The sequence below is a fragment of the Pelmatolapia mariae genome, linkage group LG18 (genome assembly GCF_036321145.2).
Source record: "Pelmatolapia mariae isolate MD_Pm_ZW linkage group LG18, Pm_UMD_F_2, whole genome shotgun sequence".
Classification (NCBI taxonomy): Eukaryota; Metazoa; Chordata; class Actinopteri; order Cichliformes; family Cichlidae; genus Pelmatolapia; species Pelmatolapia mariae.
The window spans coordinates 2,375,753-2,401,844 of record NC_086243.1 but is presented as its reverse complement, the minus strand read 5'-3'; the positions used below and the strand labels follow the sequence as shown (position 1 = coordinate 2,401,844).

The following is a 26,092-nucleotide window of genomic DNA, read 5'->3' as shown; positions in this document are numbered from 1 at the left end:
CTCCGGTGAGCTCCCCTTACCAAAGTTTAAGATAAAAGTGATTACTCAGAACGATGCTGGATTGATTTGCCGTGGTCCTATTCTAAGAGGACAAGTGCACCCAGTCCATGCCAAAGCATCGCAGCTGCCGATGGTTCCGGTTTTCCTTTAATTTGTCCCTTTTCGGTTGCAGTATTGTGCCTGTCTACCACAGTTCCTACCTGAATCAAGTTTGCAGCATTGATTGATTGATTGATTGATATACCTTTATTAGTCCCACTAGAGGAAATTTCATTAAATATTATTATAACTGCATTACTTCTTTTTTTCTTTTTCTTCCATCACTCTGTAGATGAACCTGATAAAATGAAAATGTTGTACTTGTGCGACCAAGCTTATACCCAACTTTACTTGTAGTTGTGGGTGATCTCGCATCATACTTCCTGCTGGCTCCAGGGTTTTCTCAGCCAAACTTGGAATGAACTTCCTCCGCTTCCCTTATACCCTGCCGGGTCCACAGGCAGACCCAGGGGACGCCATCAGCAAGCAGAGGAATGCTGACAGCATCGCTCTCATCACGACCATCTCTGGTGGTTATATGTGATGATTCCTTGGACTGAGCTTGGTGTATGATCTATTTATGGTCTTTTTTTGTTTAAATGATTTTATTTGCACTACAAGGGAGCAGTGCAGGTGTCATACCTACGGTATCTCTCTCCCTTATGCTCTCTCTCTCCAATATCTAACTGCCTGCTGCTGTTTTTATCAGGAATTTGAAAGACAAAGGCACATTAAAAAGAAAAATAGAAGCTAGATTAAATCAACATTTGTTGGGCGAGCAGCTTTCACCTTTAAAACAGAGCCTGTTCTCTTTGGTATACTTGCACACAGTTGTCCACAGTTCTACAAGTTAGGAAAGTAAGTTGTTCAACACACTGAAGACCTGCACCGTTCTTTCCTGAGGCAGGGTGTTTCATTGTCTTCTGTTACTAAATGTTTTCCCTCAGTGATTCTTCAAAGTTCAGATAAGGACTCAGTGGAGCTCACACCTAATGTTTCATGATTCTGACTATATAAAATGTTAGATGTGCTTGTGCTATTAGATGATGGATAAGAGCACTTTTGAGGAAAAAAACACCTCCCTGCTGGAACAGAACCTGAAGCTCTTATACATGAAGCCCACTAGTCTTGCTAACATCTACTAAAGTGCTGGGTTGTGCGATACTATGGTGACATTAAAAAGGGTTTTTTAATCACAATACTGGATACTGGAATACTGGATCTGAATGTTGTCCCATATATTTCTTTTTTAAATATACCGTTTGTTTTAAAGAAATGTGTACTCATGGTCTCTACCACATGTCTAAAAGAATAAAAAATAACCTAAAAGATTAATTAAATAGACTGATTCTTATATCACACTTTCCTACTCTCCCAGAGGACTCAAAGCACTCTATACAACATGCCACATTCACCCAAGCACTTTTTCTATGCTTGAAGAGTCTTTCTCATTACCATTCACTTGGGGTTAATATTTTGCCCAAAGACATTTGGCATGCAGATTCAGGGATCGAACCACCAACCTTTCAAACAGTAGATGACCTGCTGTACCACCTGAGCTACAGCCAGCCCTGCAAACTGAGAGGGAGTCTGTCTGCCATAGCATGCATGTCTTTGATAGGACACGGCATGTCCTATTAACATCCTGTCAAACAGGATTTCATGAATGCTCTGTAGAGGTAAGTAAAAATTAATGTAAGTAAAAGAAAAGCTGAATTATCAAGACTTTCAGTTTCAGTACTCAACTTTATCACTATCTCTGGCTGGTGTCCATCTGTTACTGAATCAAACTGATCCCTACATCAGTTAACAACAAATACACTGGGTCCAAGCATTACATTTATCACCTTTTGGAATTAGAATTAGTATTTATTATACTCCTTATCATTAAACTATGTTAATAGTCTTATGTGCTCACTTTGTGGCCCTCACTCTGCCCTAACACGTGGGAGAACAGGTCAAAGCTCTTCTTCAAACAGCATGTAAATTTGCTGGTCACTTTTCAATAAAGCTAAATCAAATGTAGTGGCAATGGAGTACCATCACTGATGCCTCTCTTGCTCTGATACCTTTCTAAGTTGAATGTTTGGCAATAATCCATATCAGTGACATCAAGATCCACAGCAGCAAGCAGCTACTTGAACTACATATTCTTGACAAATAAGCTATCAAGAGGCACTACAAGCTGACTGTGGGAAGATCATGGATTTGTACTTGGGGCTTTCACGTTAGATCATTCATCAAGAAAATCTGAAGATGTTACAGCCAAATTCCAGCTTTAATACGGGCTATTTGCAAACAAAAAGCATCAAGAATCTAGTGTTTTAAAAGTTGAGTTTTTAAGTGACTACTATGAATCACTTGACAAATGTAACATTTTATTCATACATTTTGGATTTTTTTGTGTATGGCTGCTGAGCTAACAGTTATAGCAGAAAGTGCTGTCATGGTCAGGGATGCTCCTGGGATTTTGGTTGCTCTCAACATTCCTCTTACTTGAATGAATGCATAAAATTAAGAAACAGGGAGTATTTACTTTTTCATTTTTAGTATTTGTTATTGCCCGTGCACAAAAACATTGATCTTTGACAAAAAGTCCAAACTCAAAACACTGGGTAAACAACCCAGATACCATGACATATCTGTTTCCTGTTTTACTGTGATAGTCTCTTGTCCTATGTGCCTTATGTTTAGTTTGGATCCCCATGTTTCATTAGATTTGTTCAAGTCTAGTTTCCACCTGTTTCTCATCTGCTCATTATCTTGTCTATTGAATCCCTCAGTTTGTGTGTGCTTGTCGTCATGTCGTCGTCAGCTCCTTGTGTCACCTTGTTCCCAAGTTATCTCATTGACAAGATTTTCAGAACACTTGACTTTCCACTGCACCATTCGCTTATTAATCAACCATAGACCCAGACAGTTTTAATTCAATTCAAAGCCAGACGCTTAAACGTGTCCAAAAAAAACCCAAACAGTTTTAATCGTTGTTATCTATTGCCCATCAGGCGCCTACTTGGAATTTTTACTACGTGAGACTCCAAGACTTTTTTCCATCTGACTTAGTGCACAGCTCAAATAAAATAATTGTTTTGGGTAATTTTAACATTGATGTAGATGCCAAAAATGACAGTGAGATTCTCACCTACCTGTGTCAGGTCACCTCCATCAAGAGGGCATACTTAACAGGCAGCCAGAACGGCAGTTCTGTGTCAGATCATACTACTATATGTCCGTGGTAACACTTGGTCACTTTTGATTTTTGATTCCTCTTAGTTACTGTTCTGTGCATTCAACTAACCTTTCATTGTGAAATGTCCAGTTGCCTGTTTTCTGTGATCCTCTACATCCTCTGATCAATGTATGTACCCCTCCTGGAACCCATTCTCCACTGTGACCCAACATTTCCAGCCTGTCTCCTTCAGCAGCCTTCCTCACCGTCTCTGCGTAACAGTTAGTCTTATGGAGTAACTCTCCTGCTTATTTCGGCCACTTCATTGTATTAATTATAGTTTTCCTCTGTTTCAGATTCCAACAGGAAAACCTTGCAATTCAAGTTTATGTATTTATTATTTTGTTTTGGTGCAGCAACTGACGCTCGCCATATCGTACCCCAACACTAGTCAGCCCAGCTACTTGCCCAAATGCTTGCAGAAATGGTTGGGATGCTCAAAGAGCAGGCGGCAGCACAGAGGGCGCAGATGGCTACAGGACGAGGCAGAGCGCCGAACGCAGGTGCTGGACTGAGCAACTGCTCCGCTGCCCTCCGCCCCTCCCCTACAACATGGATTGGGTGGGGGTGGATGTCCCTTGATTCATTCCGGGCCATGTTGAATACGTGCCAATGGCCTGAGCCGGAGTGGGCGAAGATAGCTGCTGTCGCTGCTATCCGGGGAGCGTCTTTGCGCCCATCAGCATTAATGGAGATCCCATTTGAGCGCACTGGCATGGACCGCATTGGGCCATTTCACAGGAGTGCATGGGGATATCGCTTTATATTTGTTCTGGTGGATTATGTAATCCCGAAGCAGTGCTGTTATGCACCATTCCTGCAAAGAGTGTGGCACAAGCACTCGTTCAGGTCATCTTTTGACTTGGCATCCTGAAAGAGATGCTGACTAACCCTTTCTCTGATAAACCTGCTACATAGCGAATGACGATATTGTTCCGTTGGTCCTTTTGTTTTTCCCTAGTTAATAGAATGAAAACTGTGCATCTGATTTTTTTTTTCCAGTCTTCTGAATTACCAGAAGCTTTTCCTTAAGAAAGTTAGATTTGTTCAAGGTTTCAAGCCACGTTCTATTTACTTGGAGCATAACTTAAACCTCAGGGGATTAGAATAGCCTGCACTACAAAGGAGAAACAACAACAACAAAAAAAAAACCCCATAAAGAAACAATTTCATTGGTTGTAACACTCTTTTCATTTCACTTTTATTGTTGTTTTATTGTAGGCGATAGGAGGGGAGTAACATACACAAGCCCCCACATGAAAACTGAGTAAAATAAAAGGTTTTATTGCAAACTTTAAACAGAAAACCGACAGGGCTGTTCAACAGACCACTGGGCAAACAATTAATATATAAAGAAAAAACAGTCAAGAGTAAAAGCTAAGGGTTAACTAAGGCAAGCTAGCATCATAAAACTCTAATTAAACTAAGTTCAGCTGTATACCAGGTTTAGCAAACAAAGTTTAAAAGAGAGGCAGATGAGGGAACCACTGCATGTTCTCTCCTGAGCAGCAGTCCCCTAATGTGAAGGCGCTTCAGCCTTTTATACCCACAGGTGCACACAATCAGCCAGTTATTTTCTCTTGGAGTGTCATGGGATCTCCAGGCAGCCAATCGTCTGCGTGGACTGGCACACTTCAATCTGCACAGAAGAGGGCTGGCACGGGTCTCCCAGTAACCAATCATCCACGAGTCCTAGCACACTTGGATTTGCATAAATATAAAAAGGCATTCTCACTCCCAAGGCTCAGGGCCGTAATACACACACACACACACACACACACACACACACACACACACACACACACACACACACACACACACACACACACACAAATATATATATATATATGTAAAGCAACAAACATCACTTGCCATCTGTCTAAAGGAGATTGTTCTGAAAGTCTTGTGCTTTGTTCAAATGCAACTTTGCAAACCTAACTTGTGCAGCTTTATTCTTTTAAAGAAAAAACACTTTCTCCTGCCAGTGCTTCCAAACAAGCTATACGTCTTTTTTTTCTGATTCTCATGAACTTTTATCATCTGATCTGAAGCCTATAGAGTGTGAAATTTAGACAATAGGATTGTGTTTTATGTTACCATTCCCTCCAGTTGGACTCGCATTGGTTTGATGTTTGAAGCCACTTAATATGAAATGAAATCCTCCATCATCTGCATTAAACATTAAAAAGTAACAAACCTGTTTTGAAAATGTACGGATTCGATAGTACAAATATTCATGTAAAAATGTAGGAAGTAAAAAGTTGTTCAAAAACCAAGAAAGTACAGATACCTGAAAATTCTCCTCAAGTACAAAAACAAAGTACTTGTACACACACACACACACACACACACACACACACACACACACACACACTCGGTCGTTTTCTAATTGTACTGTCATGAAAAGTAGAGTCTGAGATATAGTTGTGGGTTTTCTGTATTTTTGTGTTTCCACTTAGTTTTTTTTAACTAAACAATAACCTGGTTTAATATGTCTTGTTGTTGATCCGATTTTGCATTTAAATCATTTTAGAAACTGTTTAGGACCAGTTGATTTTTTTAAATAGCATCCTCATATGCAAACCATTAAAGGTGGTTGGGTGTCATCAAGGGGTGTAGATTAGATCTCCTGAAAGCTGCACGTTCAGTCCTGTCTAAGTTTACATCCACAGTCACAGTTTGTATTTATGAACATTGCAGCATCTAACCTTTGGATGAATTAACTGGGATATGTGCATTACCCGTAGATTAAACAGAATATAAAAGAATTTAAAATGAGCTTTAAACCTTCCCCGAAGGTTGATTCTGTTCATCTGGACGTAACGTTTTTGTGGGAGAAACGTTTCGTCACTCATCCAGTGACTTCTTCAGTCTCAGCTGACTGCAGGTTTCCCCAATCTTATAAACAGTATATTTGCATAATGACTGAAACCAGCCCACTGAAGGAGCAATGGGCTGGGAGGTCATTTCCTTTGACTGACCTCCCAGCCCATAATAATGAAAACACAGATGACACCTGACCAGGATTTTTACATTTAGTCTTCAGTATGAGGTCCATTTTGATTTGTTTGAGTTTAGGTACCAAAACTACATCATTCGGCTTTGGAAAATATTTCGAACTGGGTTCAGACACAGCCATTTAAACCCTTCAACACATTCAAGAAAAGTCCATTCTCTTTGATCCGTGTCGGTTCTTAGCCATCCAAGTCATTGTAGAATAAGAAGCTTGGAAAGAACGCAGCTGGACTTGTTTAAGTTTCGTGGAGAAGTTTCACTTCTCATCCAAGAGGACTCTTCAGTTCTGAGAGTACTCTGAGCAGGTTATCTTGAATACATCTGGATGCCTAAATACACTTCCTGCAATTAAACTATCCAATTAGTATAGCCGCACAGTAATAAACGGGTATACCTAATGAAGTGATTGTTGAGTATTAGTACACTGTCTAAAAATACCTTAACCTCAAGTATAAATCTTAGTGGTTTTTGTTTGTTTTTTAAAATAAGGATTCCAATTCCTTCATGTTCAAATGACATCCACCTATACAGTGTGCAGTGTTACTTTCCTAAACACTTAGCACCACTGGGAGTTTGGCAAGGGTGACTTATCTTACCTAAGGTGTCCTTCTGTCCAACTTCCCTGCCAGACATGCACCATACACACAATGCAGTTAACTGACAGCATTATTTAAAAGCTTTATTCAACTGAAGCTGGATATCTTAGTTTAATATCTTAAGTGACATAGCCTACCTACTTCCAGAGGCGCAATATCCACAGACTCAGTCAATACAGGCTGATGGACATCTCAGCCTGTACGCGTGTGATTGTGACCTTATGACGACACTTACCTTTGGTTTCAGACGTGGAGCACCTGAACTGGCTGCTTTCCAAAGCAATGTTGAATGGTCTGTGACAGACAGGGTAAGGCTGTAGCTCAGGAGGCTGAGCAGGTCATCTACTGATCGGCAGGTTAATGGATCAATCACAGGCTGTTCTGGTAAAGCGCTTTGAGTGCTCAGAGTAGAAAAGAACTGTTCTGAATATATTCAAATTTTGATAATTATCAATACAAATTTATATACTATGCCATCCAGAGACCTGAAAGCGGCACTGTTTAGTGCACAACGGGATGGAAATTTCCAGTGAGATCCCATTTGTGGTTGTCTGTCCTTTCAGTGGGTTTTAGCCTGACATACACTTTCTAATTATGACGCCTTATTTATTCATCATTACCTGTTTCTTATGTCATGAACTGGCTCAAAGAAAGCAGGAGATTAAAAGGTTTACTTTAATATTGAGTCAGCAAATCAGTGTATGCTACTTGCTTCAAAGTCCGACACTTTTTAAAAATGCTTTTTATGCTTTATACTTCAGTGTACACCATTTTAACCTGCCTGTCAATCAAAGTACTCGAGTTTGCTTTACTGTAAAAAATGCAGCATTATCATTGGCAGTATTCCAGTCGTCCTTCAAGTCAAGACCGTAAGCAGAACTACTGCCTACCACCTACGTCATCATCAGCAATATTAACTCTATATGGTCCACGCTTGACTGTGCATCTGAGAAAACCGTGATGATGGCTTGATAGTATTCTTACTTTCCGGAACACTAAGCAGAAAACAAAAAACTTTAAATTAAATAGAACTTGAATAGTTACATAATTATCATTAAAATACAAACTATTTATTCGGAAAGGTGATCTGCACTTGCACAGATGGATTAAACATTTCCCATGTCACGTGAAACGCTAATGTATATCTATAATAAAAATATCTTACAGGCTACACTGATGTGACTCTGTTGAAAACTCACTGTCATCAGCTGACCATATTACTATATTGACTATATTTAAAAGAATCAAATGTTGAACTGTTTTCCCACTCAGAAAGATTCTGTGTGGGTCACGCCCACTTGTTGGAGATTTCCCACCAGGTGTTTCTTTCAGCATTATACAACTTCTCTTGCCTCTCCTCCAACTTCTTTTGAAATGTTTTGCTGGTATAAAATGTACAAAATGCATTTCAAAACGGTCTTGATTGGTTTCATTTTGTTTTTGTATTATTTCAATGAGGTCTGCAAATCCCAGGATTATGTTTTTATTACATTTTGCACAATTGAGTCTAAATTCTAGCACAATATGTATTGCATACATTACATCAACACAAATATTAAATGTATTAATAGCACAGGGCATCTCTCCAAAGCATGGAGTTGGTATCTAATCAAAACGCTGATTTTGACAGTGGTCAAATTAAAGGAAAAAGAGCATCTCACTACGAGTTTAAGCCGCCATGTGCAGCGGCACTGATTCTCCATGTCTATAGATCTGTAGTGGAGAGATGGGCCGCGAGTCTTCTGTAAGATATTCCATGTTTTGATGATGGAAGTGGAGAGCGTTATCTAACACTGGTCCAAACTCTCCCCAGACGGGGGAGATGTCACTCATTTGCAAGTCTTCCTTGCAAAATGTCTCACACAGAGCCGCCTCCAGTCTCCACGGTGCTGCTCATCAAATCTGAAGCAGAGCGCTGTAGCTTTAGTCGGGCTCACTGCTGCTGAGAGAGGACGGATGGAGCTGGGTGCAGTACTTCAGAGGGACGTCCAGACCCACCACAGGACCCACCACACTGAGCCACAACAACACATAGTTCACTGGCCTGCCCCCACACACACAGACACACACACACACACACAAATATGTATGAATCCAGCTTTTCAAAAAACAGAGGAAGCAACAACTGCATCAAAAAGAAAACTGCAAAGAGTCACGATGTAAAGAGTCGACACCCTCTGTCAGTTCAAACGTTTTATATATTGGGACAAAAAAGGAATCAGATCTTTACCAGGTTTTAAAATGATTTAAATACAGACTCGGATAAACAATAAAACATGAGGTATTATACCATGCTGTTACTTATTTAACAAAAACTAATCTAAAACGCAGAAGCAGAGATGTAGACAACAGGATTGTATTTCATGTTACTGTTCCCTCCAGTTGGACTCAGACTGGTTTGATGTTTCAAGGCATGATCGTAGTGATGTTAAACTTCCCTCGTGTGCATTAAACACTGAAAAGCAACAAGACTGTTTTGAAAATGTAACAAGTTGAAATTACAGATATTCATATAAAAATGAAGGAAATAAAAGTTGTTAGAAAAATAAAGTACAGATACCTGAAAATTCTACTTAAGTACAAAAACAAAGTACTTGTACACACACACACACACACACACACACACATGTCTGGTTTGCTATCCTCGTGGGGACATCCCATTGACATAATGCTTTCCCTAGCCCCTTACCCTAACCCTAACCATTAAAAATGAATGCCTAACCCTAACCCTTACCATAAACCTAACCATAACCTAATTGTAACCCTGACAGTAAAACCGCATTTTGAGTGTGAAAATTGCTTTCAACCCCGAGGGGACCTGGATTTTGGTCCCCACGGTGCAGAAAGTCCCCACCAGGATAGTAAAAGTCAGATTTTGGTCCCCACCAGGATAGTACGAACCCGTACACACACACACACACACACACACACACACACACACACACTCGGTCATTCTCTAATTGTACTGTCATGAAGAATAGAGTCTGAGATATAGTTGTTGGGTTTTCTGTATTTTTGTATTTCTGCTTAGTTTTGTTAGTTCCAATATATCTTGTTGTTGATCTGACTTTGTATTTAAATCATTTTAGAAACTTTTTAGGATCAGCTGATTTTCTTAAATAGCATCTTCATATGTATACAATCAGAGGTGACAGAGGGTGTAGACTAGATCTCCTGAAAGCTGCATGTTCAATCCTGTTTAAGTTTACATCCACAGTCACAGAGTAACAACCAAAGCTACTAGTGGACAGCTGCAGAGTCCTACGGTTCCCGAGTTAATACTTTGGACCAAACTGACATTCAGTTAGTGTTATTTCTGTGAAATCGGAAAGCAACAACACGGCCTACGTGTCAGTTTGACACCACCATGTGTGTTGATGTGAGCTGATTTTGCAGCAGTAGAGTTGGTCTTGAAAAAGTGTCCAGTTTTCACTAATGTGGACCTAAAAATAAGTTTGTTTTTTGAAATGCAATCCAAATCCAACCAGGCTAAAAATATAAAATTAGAAAAATGCCACAAAAGCCTGAGAAATATTTTAATACAGGAGTCAATGTTCCCAAGCTGTTCCAGCCTGATCAACAGAGCAACAATGAACATGTTCAGCCGGTCACTGAGCTACCTCAGAGTTTTACATTAACAGTGCTGTGGTTCAGCGACCCTACCTGGGCTGTTCCTGAGCCTCCTGCAGCACAGGCCTCATGAACTCCTCCGTTCTACAGGGGTGGAGCATAAAGAAAGGCTGACCCAGCAGAGGATGCTCCTGGCACACAGACACAAGAGCTAAGTGGGTTGTCAGGAAAAAGTAAAGATAATGATGCCGAGACTTCCTTTACCTGTTGAGTGATTGCAGTCAAAGGACTGTTCTGAAGGCAGTGTCTGAAGTTTGGATGAACAGAGCTCCACACGTCCTCTAACATCAGACTCCGACCCTCTGACAAAGAAGCAGAGGCAACAAGGCTGAAATCTAATTAGCAGTGCAAAACGGGTGAGTTTATACCACAGGGACCTGCTGAGGGACTACCTCCTACCCCAGTCTGGGATCTTCAGGTTAGTGCATCATCACCAACATTAAGTCTGAATCGCCTTTATGCTGATGAGTTTAGTTTTCATTCTTCTGCCCTTTGTTCTGCTGTTTATTTTTTTGTGGGTGTGTTATTCGAGTTTAACCAAACATCATCACTTCCACCTGTGTACTTGATTTACACAAAATACCGAGTCCCTTGAAAGAGCTACACAGCAGTTGTGGAGAAAGCTACTGCGGTGAAACACAGCTAATGTCATGTTGGCGCTGAGTGCCAGCAAAGGCAAACGCTTCGGTATCCAGCTCAAACAGGAGGACACGGGGGTAGGTGTGTGTGTGCAGTGGCTGCCTTATGTGTAACTAACCCAGGGTGAATGCTCTGAAATACAGCACAGGAGCACTGTAGCTGCAAGAGTACAGGATGTGATACTCGTATTGAAGCACGTGGCTGCTGCCTTCAGACAGCACGCAGACCGCATCGTCCTCATCACCGCCGTCGCCTGTGATGCCGTCAGAATGAAAACGGGTAGCAACAACAGGCTGTGGAGGAAGAGACACATTTAGTGATATTTAGTGGAGAGACAGCTGGAAAATGAAGCGCTATTCAAGTTTCACCTGCATCCTTTCCTGTTGCTGCAGTTCTTGGATGGGGTGAGCGAAAATGGGGGACACTGAAGCAGTTTCCTTCTGTTTCTGTGCATCATAGCAGTCAGCTACGACTGACCTGAGAACAGTCTTCCTGAGGTAGCCCTCTTCTGAATCCTGTACCAAAATCAGACTGCCTTTAAAGCACAGCTCCAGGCTGCTCATCAAGATTAAAAAGATTGACAGGGCCTCCTCACCTGGACTGCCTCCCAGCTCCAGCCATCTCTCAGATGCTCAGACTGCTGCAGGAGGAGCTGACAGCAGGAAAAGAACTCCTTTTCATTCAGCGCACACCCACTCATCTATGCAGAGGACACACAAAAAAACGAAACAGTATTTCATGTATAGTCAGACTGTGGGTGCACGTGTGCCGATATAAGTTAGGACCGAGACAACTCAGATGCAGTTGAAGTGCAGCCTTTCAGCTTTCATTCAGCAAGTTGAACTAAAAGTTTGCATAAAAATATTAGTAACTAAAGCATTTATTTAACACAATCCCATCATTTCAGGGGCTCAAAAGTAATTGGACAAATCAAATAACTGAAAATAAAATGTTCATTTCTAATACTTGGTTGAAAATCCTTTGCTTGAACTCATGGACATCACTAGATGTCCTCCTGAAACTGAGTGAGTTTCCTCCTGACTCTCCCAGGCCTTTGTTTGTGGCTTGTCTGTCTTCAACACGTGAAATACTCAACTGGGTTAAGATCAGGTGACTGACTTGGTCATTCAAGAATATTCCACTTCTTTGCTTTAATAAACTCTTGCAGTGCAAGCTGTCCAGCGTTCTTCATGGAGCACTGGATATGGACACGCCTTACTCATGGAGAGTGTTGTTCACTTGATTGGCTGTTGTGAAGTCTTTTCTCATCACCATGGTAATGATTCTGCAATCATCCGTAGACGTCCAGGTCTTTTTGTGTTTCTGACTTCACCAGTGCTTTCTTTCTTTCTCAGGATGTACCAAACCGTAGATTTTTCCATATTGTAAAGAAATTTCTCAGATGGGTTTGTTTTTGTAGCTTCAGGATTGCTTGTTTCACCTGCATGGACAGCTCCTTTGACCACATGTTGTCTGTTCACAGCAAAATCTCCAAATGCAAGCACCACACCTCAAATCAGCTCCAGGCACAAGGACATAACGAAGGAACTGCCCACACCTGCCTGTGAAATAGCCTTTGAGTCAACTGTCCAATTACAGTCCCTTTAAAAACAGGGTGGCACATGTTAAGGAGCTGAAATTTCTAAACTCTTCATCCAATTTGAATGTAGATAGTCTACACATAATGTCCACGTCCATTATAGAACTATAATTGGAATATGTTTCAGTAAACAGGTTAAAAAACTAAACTTGTGTCAGTGTTCAAATATATATGGACCTGATTGTATTTGATTTTTCTTAGAAATGGAGCTCATTTTACGTACAGATGCACTGACCTCATATTTAGATGGAATATTGCTTAAAGGCAAGGTGACTCGTGTATTTCACCCTTGCTGTGATAGCTTTTTCCTACGTTTGCATAAGTGTTTAAGTTGACTGCTAACTGTGAGTTACCAAACCTAAATGCACTCACGCTAGAGATGCTCTTCTGCTTTTTCACTCCCTCTTGCTCATTATGGTTGATGTAACAGTTGTTGGGACACTTTTATTACACTTACAGTAACGTAAAACATCGTCTTAATTGATATTATCCCTTATTTTCAGGGATTCCACATGGGAGGTGAAGAACCACAAATTGTTCATAGTTAAAGCAAAGTTAAGTGCTACATATCTTTATGCATGCTCAAACAACTGGGTAAGTACATCCCAGAAAGTTGATTCTTTTCATCTGGATGTAGCAATTTTGGTGGGAGAAACATAATGCAAGCCCTTACAATGCAACCACAGCATTGTAAGAGCTTGAAAGTACCCTTAGTGCACAACCAGCCAAAGCGCCACAAAGACTGCGGGCGCGACACGTGATGGGACACAATCAGTTTCCTCAGACCGTGACCTGTCCTGATGATAAGAGGGTTGTATGAAGGTGTTAAAAACAGAGCCAAAGGGTCTGACTGTCCAAGGTGCACAGCTGTGCAGGTCTTGGAGGATCCTCTGATGTTGGTGTAAACCTGATCCAGTGTTTTTCCATTCCATGTTCCAATGGGAACGTTTTTGTGGCACTCTGGTAACACAGACTTCAGGTTTGTGTGGTTAAAGTCCCCGCCATAATAAAGGAACTAGCCGGAAGTCTTGTTGTTTACTGATGGCATTATGCAGTCTACTCACAGCTAATTTTGCACTGGTCCATAGATGACTGTACACAGCAAAGACAAACAGTGTGCTACGTTCATTGCTGAGATGAAAAGGTGTCCATTTTAGCAATGTGAACTCCCAGTCTGTCGAAAATGTTTTTCCTCTAACAGCAACATCAGTCCAGAAGTTGTCTTTCAACAAATGCACACACCTCTTCCTTTGTTCTTCTCAGCCTCTGGTGTGCAGTCCACTCTGTAGACACTGTGCCCCTGTGTTTCCACAGCTGCATCTGGGATGTTTTTAATACAGCCATGTCTCGGAAATTATTGTTACACACCTGTCACTGACAAACTAGAGTCTCAAATCATCCGTTTTGTTGAAAAGTGAGCGAGAATAGGAGAGAACCAAACTGTGCCGAGACTAACGTAGCCCGACTCTTCATCAGAGAGTGTGCAGGTCCAGTCAGTTTTGATTCCAGGGCTGAATTTCTAAAAAAGAGATTTGGCTTTGAGGTGGATCAGTGTTCTTTTTGTATTGACGAAAATGAAACCCTAAAACATTTTTTTCCATGCCCTATCACACAATGCTTTTGGTGTGACATAAAAAATTGGATTTCTCTAAAAATGAATGATGTGCCACCATTTGAACTATATCATATGGTTTTTTATATGGATCATCCAAAGCTAGATGGATGTCAGAGACATCCATCTAGATATTTACCTAACATAGTATTGGGTAAATATCATATCCATTGTGCTAAATGGAGGAACTCTAAGCCTTCTTTCCCTGGTTTTATTAATGATTTTAAGTTTTTTTTTCTTCGCTTAAAAAGACAAAGAGCAAATATGCCAAAAATTTTTACCAGGGTATTGCCCATCTCCTGCTATTCTAAATTTTGACTTATTTTATGTTTTTTGTTTCACTGCTCCCTTTTATGCACAATTTAAATGCCTGCCACGTATCTTTTCTGTTTTTTTAATTGTATTTTTTTATTCATTTAATTTTCTATTATTCCCCTAATGCTGTATTTCTTGTACTGTTGTACTGTTTCTAATTTTCATTTGTATTATTATCCGTGTTATCCTCTTTGAGAGTTTGTATTTTGCAATTGCTCAATAAAAAACCCCAGTTTGTTTTCCGGATCACGTGACCTCTGCCTTCATGACGATTCATACGTGGGTTCCTCATCCGGCTCCTGAGATGCGTTTATACCGCCGCCATATTGCAACGGGGTTCTTCGGGTCAGCCCAAAATAATAGACCATGCCAGACTTTTGTGCCGCTCTCGGCTGCTCTAATCAAAGGAACGCCAACACCAAGCAGCAGGGAATAACTTTTCACAGGTGAGCCGCTACAATACTACTGTTGTACGAGCATAGCATCTAGTTATACGACTATTAGCGTTTCTTCACACAGCAGAGTGTCAACAGCTTTAACACAGTTATTTAACTTTAAGCTGCCAAAATATTGAAGCTGTCAGTCAGCTGACATGAGTGAGTACTGACCCACGGCACGCGACGGATGCGTTATCTGTGGTAACGTTGCTCCTGTGTGCGGGTAGAAAACGGCTCCAGTTTATTTCATCTCGCACTCACCAAGCACAGCACTCCGCGAAGGGTCCCGTACGAAACTGCCACATCCGTTTTACGACAGTTCCTACCGCTTTCTGTCATGGCACCGAGTGACGTTGCAGCAAACATGTATTTATTATTTATGCCACAGTGATGTGCGATACCACTGATTTCCTTTCCGATCCGATACTTTGTACAAAAACTTAATGTGTGATTTCAATTTCTAGCTTCATAATGATCACAGGACATAAGACAACTTGTCCTTATTGTTTAATTATGAAGAATTATCATGTAGAAATAAAAACCTGAAGTTGTGTGTTAACTGACGTCATGTGAACACGTATATTGTGTCATTTAACATGTATGTACTTGCCTGGACATTTCAACAAAAACATTCTACATTCACACTTTCCCTCATCCACAGTAGTGCTGTGCCACACTACAAATTTTGGTATCAATCCAATACCAAGTAAATACAGGGCCACTATTGCCGATATCCGTACCAGTAATTGTAAGTTATTCAGGCAGCTGATTGGGGGAGAGTAGTGTGCCATCACTTACGAGATGAAGTCTGAATTTGCAAATTCTGAGCACATTTTATTCACCACTATATCACTGTCATTGTTACTTTCCATAATAATTAGTTAACACAACAAAACACACCTTTCAGCTTTTCATGTGTTTTGAAACTGGGTTTTTGGGGACCTGGAATGTAAATGTTTCTGTCTCTAAAGCACACAAAAAGGTTTGGAAATTTTTTGTAGTGCATGTTTGAGGTTTATTTTTTCAAAGAAATAATTAACACAGTTCAGCGGGCTACATACTGAATTTGAAGGATAAAAGCAAAGTTGGATCGATCCACCCTCCTCTAACGTTTGCGTTGTAAAGTGGGACTACAGTTATTGTTCAGACAACAAGAACAATGAATTGCATGGCCTTCTAAAAATGATATTGGAAAAAAATAATAGCTGATTTTTGAATCCAGTAAGTTCAGGTAACAGATGTATGCATGTACCTGTATGGAGATATTTCCCTATTCAAATAACAGTGCCCACTTTGTCCCAATGCGCCTAAACAAGAGGAAAATGCTGCTCATTTGTTTCAGGCAATCCAGCCCACACCCAGATCTTTGGAGAGTCTCAGCTGCTGGAATAGTTTTTGATCATTTCAGTTTCTTCAGATGTTAACTGTAATTATTAGAGAGATTATTATATTTTTGTCACCAGTCTTCCTTGAATACTTGAGATTAAAAAAAATCTAACTTTAGTGTCTTTGTATGTTAGAACTTTACTCTTCTTATTGACTCAAGCACCAACAACAGCAGAAGCAAGCATGGGCCAGGGGCTAGTTACGGGGTGCAGACGGGGGGGCCTGTGACTGCCCCTGGCATGCTTTGTGTTCCCCTGCTGAAGCATGAAAGAGGCTGGGGGTTTATGAGTCGTGGTTCAGTAGAGCATGCCTATCCTTGCAGTGGTTTGTAGCCTCTTGGATGTTGATGTGACTCACAGCCACAGGTTCAGATTCGATGGGGGTATACAAGAGACAGTTCATCCCGAGAATGTGCTGAATTTCAGATCTTATCTTTCAGATATTAAAGTGAACATGAAGCTCATTTTCCACATTATAGTCATTCTAGGAGCCAGAAAAGAGAATTCTCCTGGGTATGCCCACTGGGTAATGACTTGCAGCCAATCAGTGCGCAGTGTCCTTTGTTTCTCAGTCAGAACCAGCACTTCCACATGGTCAAGGGAAAAACGGCTTAAGGCTCCATAATGGGATATGGTGTGTAGATCCAGATGAACACAAAAACAGGCAGCTGTGTTGAATCAGCAGTGCTAACATGAAATGAGAAAAGCTGAGAATACTTCATTAAAAGGAGGACAGGGTGCATCAACATGTGGTTGTGTGTATACAGCGTTGACTTTGAAGCTCAGAGGGGGGAAACCTCTGAGTTCTGAGGGACCACAGTAGTGTACAGTGTACCTTGTTGCTACAGACAACAGGACTACATGCTGTTCTCCTCATAAGGGTCTTATCTCTGTAGGTTCCCGAAGGACAAAGTTAAAAGGCAGTTATGGAAAATGGCCCTGAAGAGAAGAGACTTTGAGCCAAATCACCGCTCGGTTGTCTGCAGCTGTCATTTTAAAGCAGAAGACTTTGACAGGACTGGACAGACAACTCGTATAAGAGAAGGAGTGATCCCATCAGTTTTTTTATTTACAAGACATCTTGGCAAGGTGAGTATCACATATCACAGGCTGTGTTGAACCGAGTGATAACTGTGAGGAAAACTTTTTGCACTCTGAACCTTCCCAGGCACATACTGCAACCAGAACAAGCAGGACCTCTCAGAAAGCTGCAGAAGAACCCCCACAGGTGCAGGCTGTGGAGCAAACAGCATCTGTGAGTGACAGCTGCCGTTTAAACATTCTGGACCTTCATCAGTTAGAAAGCCATTTTTCATTCAGTCGTAATATTTTTCAGGATCATCAGTATGCTCTAGACCCAGTGCAAGTAAAAAAGCGGTTAAATGAGGCCCGGGAGAAGTTGGAAGAATTACGTCGGGACTTAAGGAATGCTAAGGATCGGGAAAGAAGGCACAAAAAGACAGTAAAAAGCTTGCTGGAGGATTTGAAACACAAACACATGCTCTCAGAAGAACTGCAGCAAAGACTGGATGATATTCTGCTTTCCTAAACTGTGGCCTCTCTTTGTCTCTCCACTGGCCTGCGATGTTCCTAAAAAAACAAAACAAAAAAAAAAAACGTTGCTCAGATTTGATATAAAAGTTCTTAAAAAAATAGTGTTTCCATGACAACATATGGGTTATATTAGTGTGATCCTTTGTAAATGTTCAAAATAAAATCTATAACACTTTTTAAAAAACCATAACAAGTGAAGTGATAAACAGTGATAGAAGTTCATCAAACATAACATTTATACTGGAAGCAAAGGAACCTCTCACTCATGTTTCATTAAGTGCTCGTCAGCAAGCAGTAGACCCAGTGCATCACCTGAGAGCAGACCAATGTTAACTGCCACTCAGGAAGCGGTTCCTTAAAGACCGCTTTGTTCAGTGTTAAGAAGCATCCTTCCGGAAGACTTCAGTTGGGCTGCTTTGACTGACAAACGTGCCAGCACAGGTCGCTGTGTGCTGCTGTTCCAGGTTTTAGAGCAATTTAATGGGATTATCTGACAAATAATCTGACCTGCTGTGTTGTGGTTTTAAGGCCTGATATTGCACGTAATTTAAGTAGTCTTGCAGACACAGCATGCTAACGATGTCTTAGTCAGGAGCCTCTAAGATCCACTCCAGAAGGCTCAGCTTGTATCTCATGGCAGAGTTTTGTATAATCCCGCAGCTTTTTATTTTCACATTAGATTTTATGTGACTATTATCAATTCTTTCCCGTTTTGTTGAACTATTCCATTGTCTGCTACACAAACCCCAATTCTTAAGCATTAACAAGCTGTTCTTTTAAGCACAACTTGGTTCATGCGTGTTATAGAGCTCAACCTTCCTGCAGCTCCTCTGCAGTAACATTAAGCACACCTTTGATCTCAAGAGTATTCCTTGTCCAATCAGATCTTGAGACATATTTTTGTACTCTTACAATAAATCATTTCATCTCTTGTAGTCACTCCCATTTATGTTAAAAAGCCCAGCTGTATCATTTATGAGTTGCTAGTATTGAACCGATCATTGTAATACTTGAAGTTAACAACCTTCACCTTGAACAAGTTCAGTTCATATCTGTAGCACCAGATCACAGCAGTCGTCTGTGCCAGCCCAGGTTCATGTTTGGACTGAAGAGAGCAGCCGCTGTTCAGGTTCCACCATCTTAGTTTAACAGGTCAACACTTACAAACATGAGCGGCAAGACATGGGAAAAGAAGACATTTATTGAAATAATGCAAAAGAAACTAAACACGAAGACATTTTTGTAATTTTTTTCTCCCAATCAAGCAAAATGTAACAGTTTCCACATCAAAAAACATGATCAACACTGAAACAGTCATGCCCAGCTCAATCAGACAGTTCTGTTTGAGGGCAACAGCAAAACAGCAGAGCTTTGTTCCCAGTCTTTTATAACACAGAAAAAACTGAAACACAACACACTGTCCTCTGAAAATCAAATATATACATTTTCTTACAATATTTACACTTTGAATGAAAAGTAAAACAATTACCACTCTAGAGCCTTCTGTCTAGGAGTCAAAGGAAAAGCACATCATGTCGACAAAAGTGAAAATGGCACACAATGTCGCTGCTGTCATACCATGCTGTCAGGGAGAAGCAGCAGGGTTTGCTTGATTCCACAAAGGATGCTGGGAAGACGTGAGGCAAATGAAGGGTCAGGAACATGCTCAGACTCAGGACAGGGCCAGTCCTCCAGCTGGCTTCACTTCACACCCACTGTCTTAGGAACATTAAACATCCTGCAACTCATGACAACTGTGTCCACACACTTTAGGATCACTTGGTTGGTATTTTGTCTAATAACTCTGAGCTAGGGGTGGGGTTGTTGCTATTGTGAATGGGTCTATGTTAACCTAAATCATCAGAAGCCTGGCCCCTCGGACACTGCACGACTATGGTAACGAGTGTCCTGTTTCACTGTTAATTATCCTTTACACAGGAAGCATCACATTGTGTTCACTAAAACATCAAACTAGTGACTGAGACCAAAAACTTAGTAAAAACGGGTTTAGGAGAAGTGGGCTAATTGTGTCACACATTTGCATACATGCAGTTGGAGGGTTTCCCCTGCTTGCCATTAAAAACAATGCCTTGACTTATTAAACATTTCTTTTAATCCAAACCATATAACCTGCTGCTGATAATCGGGTGTTGTCGCTGCATGTTCCTAACCAAACTGAGAGAAAAGCGCTATATAAGAATCAGTCCATTTGTATGTTTCAGAGTTTAACAATGAATTTCATGACTTTTTTTAAATGTTTTCAGAGCACTAGTTTGACATTTTTAGAGGTAATATTTATGTTCAGTATGCTGACAACATCACTGTTCAGCATCATCTAATTATTCCCTATATCCTTTCTAATGTTAAGTGGGTATCTTCAGTTGCTTTCATGTTTACTACCATTTTCACTTGTGCTGGCAGTGTGTGCTCATTGACTGAAGAATCAAGCATCTAACCAATCGCTGGTTCGGGATCTGACGAGAACCTTTTAAGGCATACTGACACTTGGACTCATGACACAACTCATTGCGTCTCCTATAAGGTGCAGAGGCTGCTGGGAGAATGATGCTCAGTCCTCAGAGAAAACCACTGCTTTCCTGGTACTTGTTTCCTTGTTTCCTAGCAGCTGAACTGAGTTTTTGTGTTTCACGAGGCACGTGCTATTTTCAAGAATTTGATGTTTGGAGGGTTTTTGAGATTATTACAGCTATACACTTTGTTCATAATTACTCAGAAGAACAAGCATTATACTGTGACCCTAACTGCTCCAGCTCAGCAAAGACACGTCCCTGTGCATCATTTCAGGAAACAAGAACTTGTTCTTGTACCTGAGAGCACTATGTGAACAGCTAACCAGTGATGTACAGGTGCATTTAGAAATGTTTCATATGCGAAGAAAATCAGTTACATTCACTTATGACTGCATCTACGCTGCACCTGGAGTTCTGTAAGTATGAAACATTCAAAGCTGTAAAACACCTGGCAGCAGCTGTGTGTCCATTAGGTGAAGCATTTCTTTTCTGACACTGATAGTAAGCACGAAGGTGCTTTGAGCAAGCACCTTGTTTTTGGTTGCATTTGAAAGTGGATGGCTTTATAGGGAGCTTAACTAACATGTGAGTCATCTTACCCCCACCCCCAACCCAAATTCAATTTAACGTTGCAGAGCCGACTCCAGCTGTTTCAGACGTTTATGCTTCCACAGCACCAACACTATCTGCAGTGCAGTATGAGGGGCAGTGAAGTGAAGCCAGCAGGGTGCTTGGACCTTTGCAGACCTGTAAGTGAGCTAAAAGGAGGTGGCGGTGGGGTAGATGGAACTGCTGGCTGAGGCACTGCATTCACACCCATATGGCTTCAGGCCTTCAGACATGTCAGCGGCTTGCAGACAGATGTGAAGGGTGGTGTGGAACTCAGTAATCCGGCCACCGTCATTATTAGGAGCAAACAAAGGCAGAGTGAAAGACTTTCCTCCTGTGATGGACTGACTGAGGGTTTGGATACAGTAGAGAGATGGAGAGTCAGCGCAGGGTGGCAGACGCACTGCTGGAGCTGTGTGTGGCTGCAGGGTGCAATCATTGTGAGCAACACTTCAGTCTGACACCTTCATACACTGTTCTGCACTGCAATACGGTATGCATAATATTGCTTTCAGTGTAGGTTTTTGCACGTGGTGACACATGATTATTTGTACCAACATTGTTTCGACAGGAGAGTCTTGGTGTCCTACAGCTTCACTCACATTCTCATTAGGTTTCCACTGCAATAAACGTTTGAACCGTCTGTGGATACATCTACAGGTCTGATTGTTCCAGCTTCTTCAACACCGGACGTTTGGTTTATTTGGGTGCCACCAAAGAAAAGTCAGTAGTTGTGGTCTGTTTAATAGTCCCACTGACATTGGCAGCATGAAGTCAAGGTGTGGTACTTTAACACTTCTGTTGATGTCACCCTACGTCATGAAAGCAGCCTCACTGAAGAAATCTGTTCATTACCACAGTTAATTTTGACTTGAGTGGTACAATGGCTGTCTGAATGGGGAAAGGCTCCAACCCTCTGTGACCTTAAGATGGAGAAGTAGTTGGGAAATTCCCATTAAAACCACGGCTCTTATATCAAAAGCTTTCAAATTGAAACTAGAGGTCATGGTTTTCTCTAGAATACTGTAGGCTCTTCACTTTACAGTGTAAAGTGCTTTGAGGTGACTGCTGTTGTGATCTGGTGCTAAATAAATACACCTGAATTGAATATGTCGTCTACAGATATCCCACCACAGGACACCTAAACTCTCCGCTGAAATGTCCTGTTGGCTGACATGGCAGCGTAATGATACATTTCGTGATAAAGGCCAAAGATTTGATGGTGTAACCACATAAATATGCTTAGAGTTTGTGACATTAGTTTTTGTTTCATGTTCCTTGCTTTCCTTCATGTCTCACTCACCACCCGCTCCGATGTCTTTATTTCGCAACTCTAACACCGTCTGTATTTCAGAGTTTTTCAACAATTTGCAGCAACTTCACTGAGGCAAGTGACGAAGTCATCAATCCATCCTTTAACAGTCACTTTACGCAAATATCAAGTGATTTTACCGAGTTTGCTCTGACAGTTCAGTCGTGTTTGCAGCGGCGCCTTTCACAAGGTGTGTTTAACAGCCTCATCAGCACCGCGTGCAGGCTGTTCTCACAGTGGACATTTGGACTTGTTACTGTAGGAAAGCACAGACGATGACTCCGTTCCACCAACTTATGAACAATGACAACTCAAGTTATGGCAACAAGTGCTACTTGATAAGGATTTTCACTTTTTATTTAAAATTCATGTGCTGTTTAACCGTGGGTAATAGCAACAGGCATTTTACAATATTGGGGCCATTTGTTAACTGCACTGTTACCCAAACCTCACAGTGTTGCTGTCTAGGGTTGCCAACTGCCCCGTTTTAGCTGTATAATGAGCAAACACTGGTTTGTCCCTTAGTCCACCTTAAATGTCCCATTTATTGACCATTACCTGCAATGTCACATACAGTGCATATGTGCACTACACCCAGCTGGTTGTGTATTGTGCTTCTGGCATGCCAGAGTGTCCCGTATTTGTTAACTAAAAAGTTGGCAACCCTATTACTGTAAGTGAATGATGCTACTGATGTTTCTGATAAGGCAAAAAGCAGGAAACTGGGGAGCTGATCACCTCAAACAATCAGAAAAGTACTGTGAGGAAGAACTTCTGTGAGGTGCTAGACAAACCACAACGAGTGTGACGTCATTCACCAATGGTTTAGCAATAAGCTACATGCGCTGCATTGAGTGCAAATTTAGGCAGATTGTGTGAAAGACAGCTGCCTCCGTCCAAGAAAAGTGCTGATTTAATGCTAAATCCACAAACCCACTTAGCAGGGTCTTTGTTGTTTAAGCTTTCAGTTTATCACATGTATACATTTACTATGCAAACTTAGTCACAGGGTCAGAGGTTAGGTTTTTGTTTTTTTTGTTTCTTAGTGTCCCAAAGGGAGAACATATCTAAAGTATCTGTAATGAGCGATAAATGTAAGCAAGACTGAGGCCTGTATAAAATATTTCTGTGCTAGCTAAAGACAGTTAACCTGTAGTTTTATTTTTCTAACAGACAGCATTTGTGAGGTAAGATGATGTTCAACCACTTACAACTGGCCGACTATTTCCTACTGAGGAAGTGACCATGAAAGAGCACAAAAGTGGACTGAGGAACATTTCAAAGACGATGAGTGCAGGTGTCAAAGGCTACATTTAACAGAGTGTCAGTCATACTGATGTCTGCCAAGTCCAAATGTCCTCTGTGAGAAACCTCTTGAATCCTCATTATGGATCCTTGGACAAATGTAGTGCATTTCACTTTTGTTCCTGTTGCTTACACAACAGTTCATACAGTGTCCACAGAGAAGCAGTTAACTGCCACTCTAGAGTAAGCACTGAATTAGCTTTTCCTCTTTCTGTTCTTGGTGTTTTTCTTGTTCTAAACTTTGGAGGACTGCAGTCTTTGTCTTTTCTATAATCTTCAGACACTATTTTGTCTCTTTCCTTACCTTGCTTGGGTTACACCTGTGCAGTCCTCCCTCTTTCATTCAGCTACACACAGTTGAAAACGTTTTCATTCAGCAATAAGACAACAGCCTCTTTATCTGTGAGAAATGCCGCTCCAGTGATTCCTTCAGAGATTAGGACAGTTTGTCATTAGCCTAAAGAACCTCCACTTCTAAACATGGGACACTTTCTGTGACTCTCTCGCCTGCTTAATGCTATATAGCCATTTAATGACCCTTGCATTTCGCTCCACAGCCGAAATGCCATATGGCACACGCTCCCCAGCCTCCTCCTCTTCGTCCTCACCCTCATCCCCATCTGACAGACCATCATTGGAAGATCGCCGAGAACGGTCGCAGTCAGAGGAAATCATAGAAGCTGATCGGAAATTCAAACTGACGATATCCGAGTTGGCCCGTGCAAAGTTCTCCGGACCAACCGCCTCCAGCTCCTCAGGGTCAAGTCCGCAGTAGTTAAAAAAGCGTTCCACGTCAGCTCCAGCCCGGGCGTAACGGTCTGACAGGTCTGATTTAGATCTGTGCAGCGAGGCGCGACGTGCCACTGACGAACCAGGTTCTAGCTCGAGGTTAGGATCAGCTAACATTTTTGAAGGATCTCCAAGATCACAAGGTAGCGACTGAGGGGTGGTGTTGTCACAAGGTGAGGGGGATGGGGCTGGACGAGGGGGAGGCAGTGACAAAGAAAGTGCAGGAGGAGGGAGGGAAGCAGGTTTAGGTTTTGGAGGGAGGGGCGGAGCTGAGGAGCTACTGGATCGTGCAGTACGGAGCGGCTTGCCGTTGCACAGCCGTAGGAGGTCGGAAGATGAGTGGGAAGTAAGCAGAGGTGGCAGCGGGGACCGAGAACGATCCATAAAGCCTCCTTCGCCGCTTCTCTCATCTTGGACTCGTCTGCTGAGATTCAGGTTTCCTCCCTGTTGCGGACTGCGACGCCCCCCGCTGTTGATCGGGGGAACCTTCAGTGAATGGGAGAAGGATCGGAGGGAGTGTGAGGTGCTGGGACTGGGAGTCGAGTCGGGCGGTTGTTCGTTAAGAGTCATGGTAGACCGATAGGTTAACGGCATCCTAGGAGCAGAAAACAGAAAGCTAAAATCCAAGGAGTCCAGCACAAACTAAATAAAGACACAGACACAAGTATTTGGATGGTAGCTTAGCTTTTGAAAATTTGCCTTTATAAACCACCACCATCAGCAGCCAAGTTAATGAACACTAGCCAACTGAGCGGTTGCTGTTAAGCACAGAGCTAGATTTACTTATGATGTGCACCAGAGCAAGCCCCGCTTTTGGTGTTGGAACCTCCTGGTACTAAAGAGAATCCGTGACCGCACAGCTGAATGTTATCACCGCCCACAGCTCTTACAGTATTTGGCTACGTTAAATAGGTACCATCTGTGGACAGCCGAGTCAGTCTGGGCTGATGTCACCATGTGGATTAGCATTGACAGTGGAGTATAGAACTATATTTATTTCAAAAGTTCAGAGTAAAATAAACATTATCTAAAGTTCTGTCACGTAATTTCAAAGTGTCTGCTTTGTGCATGCTACTGCCGTTTAGCACACGCATGCTGCTGAATGCGCTCATAGCCAAATCCTGCTCGCCCAAATGAACTGACTTTTCACTGTTTGGAGGCCAAAGAAAGAGACGCCCTGATGTGATCATGTAAAGTTTGCGTTAATGTATTAAACCGAGTTACATCATGGCAGCAACATGAGCACCGTTTTATACCTGATTTATTTACAATTTGGAAAATAAGTTATTATCAGCAAATATTGTTTACTGTGTAGCAGTAGAAATACTGACGACTGTCACTAGATCACTTAAATACTGAAGAAACACTTCAAACCAGAAGATTCTAAAGCAAGTGTTGAAACCATTATTCTGGTGTACAATATAACATACCTTTAAAAAAACAAAACAAACAATCGTCATATCAAGGAGCAATAAAAAGGAAAAATATTTTTTGT

The 26,092-nt window shown here is 41.5% G+C and overlaps 3 protein-coding genes across 8 annotated transcripts in view; 1 reads left to right on the top strand and 2 right to left on the bottom strand.

The window, feature by feature from the left end:
• Window positions 1–8,316: 8,316 nt before the first annotated feature.
• Window positions 8,317–15,466, bottom strand: atg10 (ATG10 autophagy related 10 homolog (S. cerevisiae)). 4 transcript variants are annotated; one of them, XM_063462858.1, is made up of 7 exons: window positions 15,374–15,466; window positions 11,744–11,848; window positions 11,517–11,663; window positions 11,267–11,441; window positions 10,714–10,811; window positions 10,543–10,637; window positions 8,317–8,923 (listed from the first exon to the last, which is right to left on the bottom strand). In XM_063462858.1, the coding sequence occupies exons 1-7, from the start codon at window positions 15,449–15,451 to the stop codon at window positions 8,803–8,805; spliced, it is 819 nt and encodes a 272-aa protein (XP_063318928.1). In that variant the 5' UTR covers window positions 15,452–15,466; the 3' UTR covers window positions 8,317–8,802. The 4 variants fall into 4 exon arrangements, with proteins under 4 accessions (XP_063318928.1, XP_063318927.1, XP_063318929.1 ...); XM_063462857.1 differs by having other exon boundaries at window positions 8,320–8,923; window positions 10,543–10,640; XM_063462859.1 differs by having other exon boundaries at window positions 8,322–8,923; window positions 10,543–10,640; window positions 15,284–15,423.
• Window positions 14,867–18,046, top strand: LOC134617571 (THAP domain-containing protein 6-like). Of its 2 annotated transcripts, XM_063462862.1 has the most exons (4): window positions 14,872–15,121; window positions 17,394–17,586; window positions 17,666–17,752; window positions 17,834–18,046. In XM_063462862.1, exons 1-4 carry the CDS (start codon window positions 15,042–15,044, stop codon window positions 18,044–18,046), a joined length of 573 nt encoding a protein of 190 aa, XP_063318932.1. In that variant the 5' UTR covers window positions 14,872–15,041. The 2 variants fall into 2 exon arrangements, with proteins under 2 accessions (XP_063318931.1, XP_063318932.1); XM_063462861.1 differs by having other exon boundaries at window positions 14,867–15,121; window positions 17,666–18,046.
• Window positions 17,981–26,092, bottom strand: part of fam110b (family with sequence similarity 110 member B) — a 72,247-nt gene continuing 64,135 nt past the window's right edge. For both annotated transcript variants that reach the window (XM_063462855.1, XM_063462856.1), the window contains 2 exons: window positions 19,082–25,192; window positions 17,981–18,087 (listed from right to left, as the gene is read on the bottom strand). In XM_063462855.1, coding sequence (XP_063318925.1) covers window positions 24,283–25,192 — 910 coding nt within the window. In that variant the 3' untranslated portion in view covers window positions 17,981–18,087; window positions 19,082–24,282. The remainder of the gene's footprint in view (window positions 18,088–19,081; window positions 25,193–26,092) is intronic.